We start from the raw sequence: 12,171 nt of genomic DNA, 5'->3' as shown, positions 1-12,171 counted from the left end.
GGCCGTTTGTCACGCCGACGACCCGCGCCGCGCCCCCGTCACTTCCCGCACGCGGGGGCCTCGCTACGGGAGCAGGTAGGCGCTGCCCCGCCGGCCGGCCCGAGGCTCCGTTCCGAGGGACGCCCCGCCATGGCCGTGTTCGACACCCCGCAGGAGGCCTTCGGGGCGCTGCGCCCCGCCTGCGTGCAGCTGACCAAGGCCCAGACGGTGGAGAACGTGGCCCAGCTGGAGGCCCGGCTGGCGGCGGTGGGCGCGGGGGCCCTTCAGGAGCTGCAGGAATACGTGCTGTTCCCGCTGCGCTTCGCCCTCAAGGTGCCCGGGCCCAAGCGGGAGCGCGTGGTGCAGCGCGTGCTGCGGTGCCTCCGTGCCGTGCTGCTCGGCACCCGCGTTACCGACCCGCGGCTGTTGCAGGAGCTGCTGTCCGAGCTCTGCGCCTGCCTGCCCGCCCCGCACGGAGCCCCGGCACCGGCCGAGGAGCTGCAGCTGGCCGCGCTGCAGGCGCTGCTCGCCCTGATGCGTTCTGCTCAGAGGGATGCCGTCGCCGCTCTGTACCGGCCTTCCTGCCTCCCGCTCCTCGGCTTCGCCGTATCTCTGCTCCTGGGTCTGGCGGAGCGAGAGAGGGCGAAGCAAATTAAGCTGTCCGCTTTGGAGTGCTTGCAGGTCCTGCTGCTGCAGGGCGAGTGCCAGGAGCACCGGTGGCTACGCGAGAAGCAGGCGCAGCAATGCGGGGATTTATTTGCTTCTTTTCTGCCCGGCGTTTCTCTTGCGCTGTCTCGGATTATTGCTGGCGATGTCAAACAAGGGCACAGAATCACTGTTTCTGCCATCAGACTCTTTTATCAGGTCGTTGTCTCGGTAATGGCTGATGAGCAGCTAGCCAGAGTCCCGAAGCAGAAAGAAAAGCCACCGGTAGAACAAAGTAGGATAGCAGAACTGATTGTCCATAGAGGGCCTGAGTGGAGCAAAAGTACGTCAGAAAAACTCTCCCTCCTCCTTCATAAAATCGTGGAACTTTGTTCAGTTCACTCTCACTGGAGAGTGAGACTGGAGCTGGTGGAACTTGTCCATCACTTGCTGAGCAACTGCAGGCTGTCGCTGGTGGACTCGTTCACCCACCTTCTGAAGGCCTTGGTGGGGCTGGTTAATGATGAGAACAGCGAAGTGCAAAGCAGGTGTAACGAAGTGCTGCAAGGCATTGCAGAGCAGCAGGTGATAACACAGAACAGGGCTCTCGCTGATGTTCTCTCAGAGAACCTCCATTCCCTTGCCACAGCCCTTCCTCGCCTGATGAACTCTCAGGATGACGCAGGCAAGTTTTCCACTTTGAGCTTGTTACTTGGCTACTTGAAGCTGCTGGGCCCCAAGATTAACATTGTCCTCAACTCTGCATCCCACCTCCACCGCCTGTCCAAAGCACTGATGCAGGTTCTGGAGCTGGATGTGACGGATGTGAAGATAGTGGAAGACAGACAGTGGGGCTGTGTGGGTGGTTACGACCCCTCAGGCTCCGTGCAGCACGGCGTGCAGAAGGGCAGAAGTCAAAGAAAATATTTCCGCTTCTTCACGGAGGAAAAAATTTTCCAGCTCCTTCAGCAAGTTTGTCGTGTTCTCGGCTACTATGGGAACATCTATTTGCTTGTGGATCATTTCATGGGGCTGTACAGCGAGTCTGCCGTGTACCGAAAGCAGGCTGCCATGGTCCTCAATGAGCTGATTGCAGGAGCTGCTGGCATGGGGGTGGATGTCCTTCGGGAAAGGGAAGTTTCACTGAGCATGGATGATCTCAAAGGGTCCATAACGTCCATTCTTGAGGAGTACACAGACCAGGCAAACTGGTATTTGGTCACTAGCATTGACACAGAGGAAATCGGCCACGAGCAGCTCTCTGTGCCACGCTCAGGACTTGCTGCTCTCCCAGGAGCTGCATGCAGCAGCATTCTGCCATCCCCAGACCCTCATGTAACGACGCACACCATGAACAGCAACGTGTGGCAGCTCTGCATCCAGCTGGAGGGGGTCGGATGCTTTGCAGCTGTGCTGGGGGGAGAGTTCCGCCTGCTTCTGCTTTCAGCTCTCTACCCAGTGTTGGAAAAGGCCGGTGACAGAACTCTGCTCATCAGTGAGACAGCACAGGGGACGCTGGTAGACATATGCGAGGCCTGCGGTTATGACTGTGTGCAGAGTCTGATTAATGAGAATTCTGACTATCTGGTGAATGGGATTTCCCTGAACCTGCGCCAGGTGGCACACCAGCCACATGCTGCCCAGGTCCTGAGCACGATGCTGAGGCACTCGGATGCCAGCTTGCTGCCACTGGTAGAAGATGTTATCCAAGATGTCCTGTCTGCACTGGATCAGTCTTACAGTGACCAGGCTTCTACCTTCCTCGGTGTCCTCCACTCCTTAATGGCAGCTCTAGGTATCTAAGTGATGTTTACTTTGCATAATTCAGTGTTGCTGTGACTAAGGGTCCCTGGCTTTGACATTTGGACTCGCCATGGGAAGTTTCAAGTAGCTGAGGTACTGCAACATTTACTTATGGGCAATAATAACCAGTTTCTTTGCTGATGGGCAATAATAACCACTTTCTGGCCTGCAGAGTTATGGGGGTGTGGTTCAAAAAGGGTAATTTTACTCCTCCCATAACTGTTCTGTAGAAGCACATGGGGTGTATTGCTGTGTCCAGCAGGGTTTTGACAGTCACAGGAGGTCCCGGTGATGCGACAACTTCTGCCTGATTACGCACTTCAATCCCACACTTAAAAGCCATGTTCATCTCAAGGAAACTGTGATAGCCTGTTGTCTTGCAGGAAGGAGTTATGAATGCTTAGTGACACACCAGTTCTTTTGCAGTCCAGTGGTTTGGGCCATCCTGCAGCAAGGAGCACCAGCGGAAGCAGGCTGTGGAGGGGCAGAGCAGGACTGTGTCCCAGATACAGCAGGAGATAACAAGTCAAGAAATGGAGCGGTTCTTCCTCGACTACATCAAGCAGAAGCAGATTGCAGAGGGCAACCTTTCTGACTCGGGTGACGAGGAGGCAGGTCAGTACAGGAGCTGAGAATCTTCAGCTTAGAGAAAGACGGTGATTTCCGAGGCTTCCTTTCATCAGTTGAAGGTCTCTGGGTGGGGTTGAAAGGTTGATGTGCTCGTGACAATCCCAGGTTTGCTCTGAGCTGATTGCAGCTCCTGTGAGGTGCTGCTTGGTGTTCTTGCTTTGTTATGTTCTTGGGGGAGGAGGAAAAACTATTTCCTCACTCATAAATGACCACTGTAACAGAGTCCAGGACCCAAACTTACCCCTTTTCAGAATCCTGTCACTAACTCGTGACAGAATCCTATTTCAGCTTCCTCACCCTCCCTCAGGAATCCCTATATCATTTTCTCCTGTCTCATAATACTGCTACTTCTTTCCCACCTGGCCTTGGAAGGCCCTGCAGACACTCATGTAGGGAATTCTGTAGTCTTTACTGGGCTATGGTGCGATCCTGACCTTTAAATACTTCGTCTTTAAATATCCATGCTTTTCATTTTTAATAAAAATCAATGGGAAATAAAGAAGTCTGTGGTGAAGAGAGACTGCAAATGTCAGACCAATTGCATTGTCCAGTGAAGAAAGCAAAACTTCCTCAGTCCCACAGTCTGAATCTGCCATTTAAGTGGCAGAGCTCAAGCATATACTTGACTACATCTAAACATGCTCAGAAATGCCACAGGTCTCATTTGGGAATTTGCAGAGTAGCCGTGGGTGGGTTTTCTGATCTCCCAGAATTTCCAAGTCATTTTCATGGTTTCAGTAACAGTTTTGTCCTCCAGACGAGGTTCCCCCCCTTGCTAAGCCTGAGCCAAGCAACTCTGATGCAGAAGGAGAAACTGCACTGCCAAGCCATGCTCAGCTGGCCAAAGATGTGATGGAGAGGTGCATCCATCTGCTGTCTGACAGGAACCTCCGTGTGCGGCTGAAGGTGAGTGAACAGTGGTGTAGGGGCAGGTGGTGCCCCTGGAGGGGCTGGTAGCCTCCTCAATGTGCACACAATGCACGTGGGGCTTCCTGCTGTCTCAAATTAGTGCTGACATATTCAGGACAGGCCCTCCAAACATCAGCAAGAAAAGGGAGAGAGTTTTCTGAAAGTATTCTGTGCAAGGAATGGCAGCCAGGCTGCGTGTGATCTTAAGGGTGGCTTTGTGAGAGCACGTTTCCTTGGTGCTCACAGTGAAGCCATCATGCCTCAGCCTTTGGTGGGGGAAGGAGAAGCGTTTTTGTCCCATCCTCCTACTTCAGGCTGTAGACTTCACAGACTAACAAATATTTCAGAAGTTGCTGGGGTTGTGATAAGCAAAGCTAGAAGCCTGGTTTTTTTTTTTCCTTAAATTATAAAATCCTTTGAAGGTGTCCTCCTTTTAAACTGCAAAGCAAGACAGAAAAATGCAGCAGTGAGGCATAACCCAGATTCTTACTACAGCAGCCTCAGCCCTATGAGGTGATTCCTGCTGCTGTGCAACAGGAACAGTGGGGTTCTGAGCACAGCTCAGCCTGCAGGATCCGGCTAGAGATCCTGTCCTTATTTCTGCCTGGCCTTGTACCCCTGCGTGAGTTACATCACTGTGCTGTGTGTTGATTTCAGAGCAGGCCAATGCTCTGAGCAGTGCTCAGTTATCCCAGCTCCTGCTGAGGTGAAACTGTACCCTTCTGTGTTAGCATCTTTCTTTGTCCTTGCTCCCTGCTGTGAGGCTGGGCATCCACCTGAACGCCTGGCGCCGCAACGTTCTGAAAGTCCGTTTCCTATCCCTTGTGCACAGGTCCTGGACGTGCTGGAGCTCTGTGTGACTGTGCTGCATCCTCACAGAAACCATCTGCTTCCCATGGCTCATCGTGTCTGGCCAGCTCTTGTCACTCGGCTGATTAGCGATGACCCTCTGGCAGTGCTGAGAGCCTTCAAGGTACAACAGTGAATCTTTGCCAACAGCCTTCAAGCTGGTGCTTAGAAGGCAAGCAGCTCACAAGCTATTGTGGCCAGCGGGAGAAACTCTGAGTTTATGGAATCATTTTTGTGATTTTTTTAATGTGGTTCAGAAAACAGGATCACCTCCCTGCACTGGGTAGGTTTGTAGCCCTCTTAACCACAGCATGTCCACAGATAAGATCTTGATACTGTACAGTGCAGCTTAGCCTTGCTGGAAGCACAGTCTCAGCAACCCCCTTTGGAAGTCTTAGTCTGAAGAGAGGGGAATGTTTTGCAATTGAAACATTGGCAGGGGAGGGAAGAGGTTAAGTGCAGACTTAGCCTCATAATAACATTTTAAAGGATTTCCTGGCCATGCCAACTGACAGCATTCTCTTCCTAAATCACAAGTTGCACAAAAAACGCAGTGCCTGAGGTTGACAGCTCCAGAGTTGCCCTGGGCTTACTCTGCTGTGCAGAATGAGACTCATTTTCAAATCCTTCAGTGTGAATAAAAGGAAAGTTTTGATTCCCCAAATTCAAGAAGCCATGCACTGGAATTTCAGAGTAGCCATACGTCACATGTGCCTGCTCTAAAACAAGGGCAAGATCACTGTGCAGGACTAACTCTTGAAAAGCATCTTCCATCAGAGGCTCCTCCAGCAGTTCTGAATAGGCCCTCACAAACCACCCTTACCTTTGCCTTGCTAAGAGAGAGGAGAAGACCCAGGAAGCTAGCAGCGTGAAACTGAGCAGCAAGGTGCAGCTCACCCAGCCTCTGTCAAACGTTTAGCTTCTGCTTTACATGGGAGGTGGTGGCAGGTGTGGTCACATTCCTTCCCCCTGTAAAGATAATCAATAGAGAACGTGTTGCTCAGAGAGCTGCTGCTGAGTGCAGTAATCTGGAGCAGCCAACTCACAGAGCTGTGGGTGCACTTAACCTCCAGTAACTGAAGTTTCTCCGCTAGGTGCTGTGTACCCTGGCACAAAAGTGTGGAGACTTTCTGAGGCAGAGGTTCTCCAAAGATGTCCTGCCTAAGCTGACCAGTTCCCTCCTCAGCCAAGCTGCAGCGAGTGCTAGAGCTGGGCCTGTGTACAACCACACTCTTGCCTTCAAGTTACAGCTGGCTGTGTTGCAGGGACTGGGTTCCCTGTGTGAGAAGCTGGACATGGGTGAGTAGCAGGGGAAGTGTGGACTGTGTGATATCCCTGTGTGCTGTAACTCCTCTTGTCAGGACTAACCGGGCCTGCACTGGATTCCCACTCTTCTGGTGCCCCACAGACTCATCTCCAGATCTTCTCCAGATTCATCCCATCCTGCTGGGCCTTAATCTGTCCTCTTTCTAGAGGGTCTTGTTACTCTTCACTCCCCAACAGAGAGTTTCCCAGTACCACACAGAATCTGACAACTCGTCCTGTGCGTGCATTAGAATGTGCATTAAAACGTGTGTGAAGTGGAATGTTTGAGTTGCTGCACTCAGACCTGCTGGGCAGTGCTTTGTTCTCCACTGAACACCAGCACCCAGGTGAAACTTCTGGCTAAGCTGGCTGGTTCCATTTTGAGGTATCTCTCTGGATGACCCTTTACATGCAGCATATTATTCTTCTGTGGAATGAAACTCTCTGAAATTCTTCTAGGTTAAATTTCTGGAGCTGACTTTGATGGAGGAGAAGGCTTGCTGGCTGGTTGCTATTTTCCTCTCTCAATACTCTTGATTGCTTTCCTGGCTCCACAGCAAGATTTTCGAGAGGAGAGGTCAGAAGAGCTCTGGGTCAGACAGTTCAAAGGCTCAGAAGCCCATTGCTGCCAATTTAGAGCAGATTCTATTAGGTGGCAGCAGCTGAGTAGGTTACCTCCTACCCTTCTTTTCTGTTCCATTTCTGCAGGTGAGAGTGACCTGAATAAAGTGGCAGATGCTTGCCTGGTTTACCTCAGTGCCAAGCAGCCCATGAAGTTGCAAGAAGCTGCCCAGAGGTAACGTCTCTTAGATGCAGATCTATCTGGTGTACAAGTAATTTGGGGAGAGGGGGAAACACAGTAACCCCTTTCCTCTTGCTCCTTTCTCATTCCTTTTTCCAGCACGTCTCCGTCTGACGTAGAAAAGAGTCTCTCATAGAATTTCTCAGGTGTTACTCAAAATAAATCATCCATGTGGATCAGACCTGGCAGAACAGCTCTGCTGTAGTGTCCAGCTAAATGGCTTACCTCTTCCACCTGCCAGCCCATAGCTAGGCAGGAAAAAAGGCCTGTTTCCCCCAGGCTCAGCCAGGTGGACCTGTGTTGCTTAGGTTGCTGTCAGTCTTGGCACCAGTCTTGCTCTGCGAAGGCTGGGAGAGGTTAAAAGAGCACAAACAGTTTAGGTGAACAGGCATTAGCCCTATGAAACATTGACAGACACACTTTGCCAGTTGCTGTTCAAAATCCTGCTCGACATGTTCCTGCTGTCAGGATAAGAAATCGCTGCTGCCATATGTTGTCACCTGGAAACAAGGGCAGACATTTCAGCAGACAAAACGTGTCCAGTTACGGAACACAGGAAAAGAATAAGAAAGCCACACGTCTCTGTTTCTGCTGAAGATGAGGAAGAGCCACCCTCTTTGTGTGGCCACCTTCCCTCCCCTAATGGGAGAGGCAGCCCGCTGCGAGCAGGTTCAGCAGGCACAGCGGATTTCAGAGGGCAGGCTGTTAAAAAGGGAAAAGCTGTCAGCTCCCTTTCACCTGAGTGCAGACCTCCCAGGGGTGTGCGAGAGCCTTTGTGTGGCTGGGCAGCAGCTGAGACAGACAGAGCTCTCAGAACTGCAGCCATACCTTTGTTTGTATTCTGGAGTTGGTGAGAGTCAGTTTATTTTTACCTTAGTGGCTTTTATGGCATCGCAGCAGGTTTCAGCAGCATTTGTTCTGCAAAGGGGCTCTTTGCTGTAGGCTTGCATATCCTTGATACAATATAACGTTCATCTGTGTAAGCAACGCCGGCGTGGAGAGCAGAATGCCAGGATTTATCTGTTTGGAAACTTAAGCTTTTAAATCATTAACAAAGCAGGCTGAAAAGCTGTGTAATTTCTCACACGCACGCTAGGGATGGAGGGGGGAAGGACTGAATTAGCCATATGATGTGCATTTAGGCAAGGGCAAATTATCAGCCTGCTACATGAAATATTCTGCAATTTAAATGCTTCTAAAAACAGATAGGACAGAACTAATCTTAGCTGCAGCCCGAGTGCCAGCACGCATCGCATAACTCAGCTTTATCACTACCAAAATCATACAGGGTAAAAGGATGTCTGGAGCCCCCGTGCCATGCTGATTTATGCTAACTGGTTTTTGCTCACCTTCTTGGTTCCTTATGCTACTCATGAGTTGTGACCTGCCAGGAGGAAGGTCAGCTCATCCAAAGCCAGCTGCAATAACTCCCCTCATTGTCTCAGCCCGATTTTAAAGTGAAGGTTCTGTAGCGAAGTGCTGAGCAGCAATTTTGGGCCAAGGTGCTGCCATCACCAAAAAAAATAAATAGATTTGTGTCTTCCAGGAATGTTACGGTGCTCCAGGGAGGCCATCTAATCCTATTTATGGGACCCTGTAGTTTTATTGGATGAAGCAGTGGGAGTAAGTGAATTTGGCAAATGCAGCTTTGTGCAGAACTCAACGGGCAAAAATAGATGCTGGGAAAGGAAGAACTGCAGCGTGTCTGAGGCAGGGAAAGCAGGGCTTTCCTATGGCTGCTGGTGGTATTCCAGGAGATAAGCATTACCCAAATCTTGGTTTAAGAAACCGAAACACCAAGGTTTGGGAAAAGCAGGGAACATAGGGGCAGCTTTGCTTTGATGGAAAATGAGGCAGCATGCCTTCAAGGAAGGTGAGCAGACATTGTGCAGCAGAGGGGCTGCGCTGTGAGGGGTCAGGAATGAGATGGGGGGAAAACGGTGCAAACCAGAACGTGGATTTGAGCATCTGATCCACTTCCTGAATGGCATCACCCCTAAGATCCTCAGCTTGAGGAAAAACAGAACATCAAACCCTGAAGGAGAAGGAAAAAAAGAGAGATGAAGAAATTGTCACTGGCCCATGTCAGCGCTTTACAAATAGCTGGGCATTTTTTCTCCGTTTGAAGTGACTGTTTTGAAATTTACACTTCTTTTTAATAAATGTTTACAGTCTGTCAAGTTTCCCATTTGACCTTTCCGTCACCATTCTGGGGAGGAATGCTTTTTTCTGAGGCACAGAAATGATTTCCCTGCTCGTGCTGAAGCCTGCAGTGACCCGTCTCCAGTTATTACCCAGCACAGCTGCGAAAGCCAGGCAGGCTGGTTCTTCTGCCAGCCCATTTGTGCCATGGCTTTGCTCTGAGCCTGGGCAAAGCCCAGCTATCAGAATAGCCTCACTGCCCTGTGCCATAAGAACCAGTTGGTTCACACAACTGGAACAAATTGGAGCAATTTGGGGATCTTTTTAGATACCATATTTGATTACACAGCATTAACGACATCCTTTGCTTTGACTGTGCAGCTTATTGGATTCTTACTAACAGCTGTCATTTGCAAGCTGGGCTGAAACCCACTAAGACAGCCACCTGCACGTGGCAGCATTCAATGAAATGATATTGAACTTAAAAAAAAAAAACCAACAACAGAAAACAAACCTGGATTAACCCCAGGTTTGTTTGCCATGGAAACAGGTTGCTTAGATACTACCCAAAGAGTTAGTTTGGAACTGCAAGAGTCCAGTTGTTCTTGAAGCTGCTGCACAGCAGTCTGGGTTACAGGAGATGATCCCAGGCCGTGAGCCATTGTGGGCAGGAGAGGCAGTGGAGCTCTATGGAGAGCAGCAGATCCCTTGGGGAAGGGTTGGAGACCAGGAGCTCTGTGCTGTGAATACAGGAGTGGAAGCTGGGGAGATGGATGGCAGGAGCACAGCATTCCCCATTCCCACATTGACTTCCCAGTGATTCATCTTCCTTGCCTGCTGTGATCCATCCCAGGCAGAAGGAATGGGGATGGTTTCTGTGCAGCCACCCACCGTAAGCCAGGGAGACAGAGGGGAGCTGCTGCTCCCTGCAGTCAGCACAGTTTGCTCCCACCAGCACAGCCAGCGAGCACCAGGCAAGGGAAGGAACTCTGCTTTCTGAAAGCGCTGTGTAGAAGGGGGAAAAATGTAGAGGCAGTTCATAAGAAATCAGAATGGGAGAGACTGGAAGACAGACCCTCAGAACAGCATGCAGCTCTTAGAGGCCCAGCCTGGAAAGCTGTGTAGGTTGCAGACAGAGCCAATGCGTTCCTGAGCTGCTTATAATGACCCCACTGGATGTAAATGAAAAAAACCTTTTCTCCTTACTCATCTCTCCTTTCTTCCCATTGCTTTCTGAAGCGTTTTCCGCCACTTAATGCGTGTGGACCCTGACAGCACCTGGCTGTTGCTGACTGAGGTGTGCTGCCCACAGCCATACGAGGCTCCTCACGCCAGCCTGCAGCCTGTGAAGCTGCGTGGGATGGGAAAGCAGCGCGATGAGTTCACCAACAACATCCTGCTTCTGCTGGAGGAACTGCAGCAACAGGAGAGTGCAGGGGCACAGAGGGCACCTCCTCCGTGAGGACCTTCACAGCAGCTGGCAGAGGAGAGGAGAACCGCCGCCACACAGCGCTCACCTGGGAGAATCCTGGCAGCGATGCCCAGCGTCATTGCAGGGGAAACCACGGCCCTGTTTGGGTCCTGACTGAGGCGCCTTCCCCGTGGGTGAAAGGTTTTCTTTAAGCAGTGTTTGGAGGTGAGGTGGGTGCCTCGTCCCAGCTCCTCCAGGTTTGTACTTTGCACGCTGTGCTGGAGGAGATGGGAGGGTCAGAGCACAGCTCTTTCCAGATCTGCAGGACAAAGAGTTGTTTTCCAGACATGACATCCCAGCACTCGGTGGTTGGGTGACATCCCTGCAGCACCAGACCTGCACCCTTTGCCCTTACAGCTGTTGTGTCCCGTCCCCACCTGGAACATCCCTGCCATCTGAAAACTAACGCTTAACCCTCCTGGAGAGGCGGCACGTTAGAAATCCTCTTCTGATATTAACTGAAATCAAGAACAACAGCTATATCCATTTACAGGGAATGCCTCACCAGTATTACTGAGAACAGCATCCTGCTTTCCCCTTAGCAATAGCCAGGTTTTCCCTTACAGTTATTTAAGCCAGGCCAAATGAATCGTGCTGCCTGATTCTTGCCGTTGAGCCGCGGCAGATCCTTTAGATAAACAGCCAGCCTTGATTTACAACTTGCAAGTGATTTAAGAGTCCCCCTTATTCCCAGATTGCCTGCCATTTCTTGCAGGCTATTTCTCAAACCTCTCCAATCCTTAACGCCCACCCCAAGGAGAAGCATCAGGCTGCTGGCTGCGTGCATGTGGCCAGGCGGTGACATTTGGTGCAAGGCTGCAGGTCCTGCTGCACTCACCTGAGGCTGCCCCGAGCCCTGCAGGCACTGCTCCATCCACCCCAAACTCATCAGCCTCGTCCCACGTGGCCTCTGGCAGCCAACTGAAAGTTTGATGCTGGTTACACAGAAGGGCAGATCTCCACTCTCATTTCAGAAGCAAGCTCAGAAATAGAAAATGCAATGAAATAAATGGGTTGTTACATGGGACCAGCTTTGTGTGTTATTGCCAGGGATCCTGGCTGAGTATCTGGAGTGCAGTGTGGGGGCTGCTGAGGTGGTTTCCCTCACCTTGGTTTTGCTTAGGCTTTGCTCCTGGTTGTTTTTCCATGAGGAACGCAGCTCAGTGGCTTTTCACCAAGAGGTCAAGGCTGCAGCTCAGCTTTTACCCTTTGTGCTTCTTCCTAAGTACACACAGCACTTAACATCAGGCTGCATTTGGTCCAGGGGAACCTTTCAGAGCTGATCACCCAATGAGGGAAGGCAGGAGAGGCGGGCGGGCGAAACATTCCCTTTAGTCTCCATAGCCCTCCTGGGATTGCTGCAGGATTGCTGTAGCACTGCTCAAAACCCATTGCCCAGACACCACCGCCAGGCCTGCCTGTGCCAGAGCCCTTGGTGGCAGCAGTGCTGCTCCTCAGTGCTGCTCTTCAGCTACCCATCCTCTGGAGGCTGAGCACACCGCAGAGACCCACGAGGCCAGGAGGCACCGGCTGCAGCCACCTCACCTTGTCTGTGATGCAGAACAGAGTGAGCCTGCACACAGGTGGCAGCACTGTGCCCGCGGGTGCAGCTCCCAGCCCCGCTGCTCCCCTCTCT

The 12,171-nt window shown here is 51.4% G+C and overlaps 1 protein-coding gene across 1 annotated transcript; it reads left to right on the top strand.

The window, feature by feature from the left end:
- Positions 1-104: 104 nt before the first annotated feature.
- On the top strand, positions 105-11,562 carry TTI1 (TELO2 interacting protein 1). Its single transcript, XM_042887434.1, has 7 exons — positions 105-2,419; positions 2,854-3,042; positions 3,815-3,963; positions 4,799-4,939; positions 5,910-6,114; positions 6,829-6,916; positions 10,304-11,562. Exons 1-7 carry the CDS (start codon positions 130-132, stop codon positions 10,524-10,526), a joined length of 3,285 nt encoding a protein of 1,094 aa, XP_042743368.1. The 5' UTR covers positions 105-129; the 3' UTR covers positions 10,527-11,562.
- Positions 11,563-12,171: the final 609 nt, after the last annotated feature.

This window comes from Lagopus leucura, unplaced genomic scaffold (assembly GCF_019238085.1).
Source record: "Lagopus leucura isolate 7727_CA_CO unplaced genomic scaffold, USGS_WTPT01 Super-Scaffold_100083, whole genome shotgun sequence".
Lineage (NCBI taxonomy): Eukaryota > Metazoa > Chordata > Aves > Galliformes > Phasianidae > Lagopus > Lagopus leucura.
Note: the sequence above shows the minus strand (reverse complement) of the source record. Positions and strands in the feature narration are given on the sequence as shown.

Bases quoted from the DNA above. Each gene is read 5' to 3' on its own strand.
- TTI1 (XM_042887434.1), top strand. From the start codon at position 130: ATGGCCGTGTTCGACACCCCGCAGGAGGCCTTCGGGGCGCTGCGCCCC. The intron at 4,940-5,909 runs GTACAACAGTGA...TTTCTCCGCTAG, and splicing joins CAGTGCTGAGAGCCTTCAAG to GTGCTGTGTACCCTGGCACA. The intron at 6,115-6,828 runs GTGAGTAGCAGG...CCATTTCTGCAG, and splicing joins GTGTGAGAAGCTGGACATGG to GTGAGAGTGACCTGAATAAA.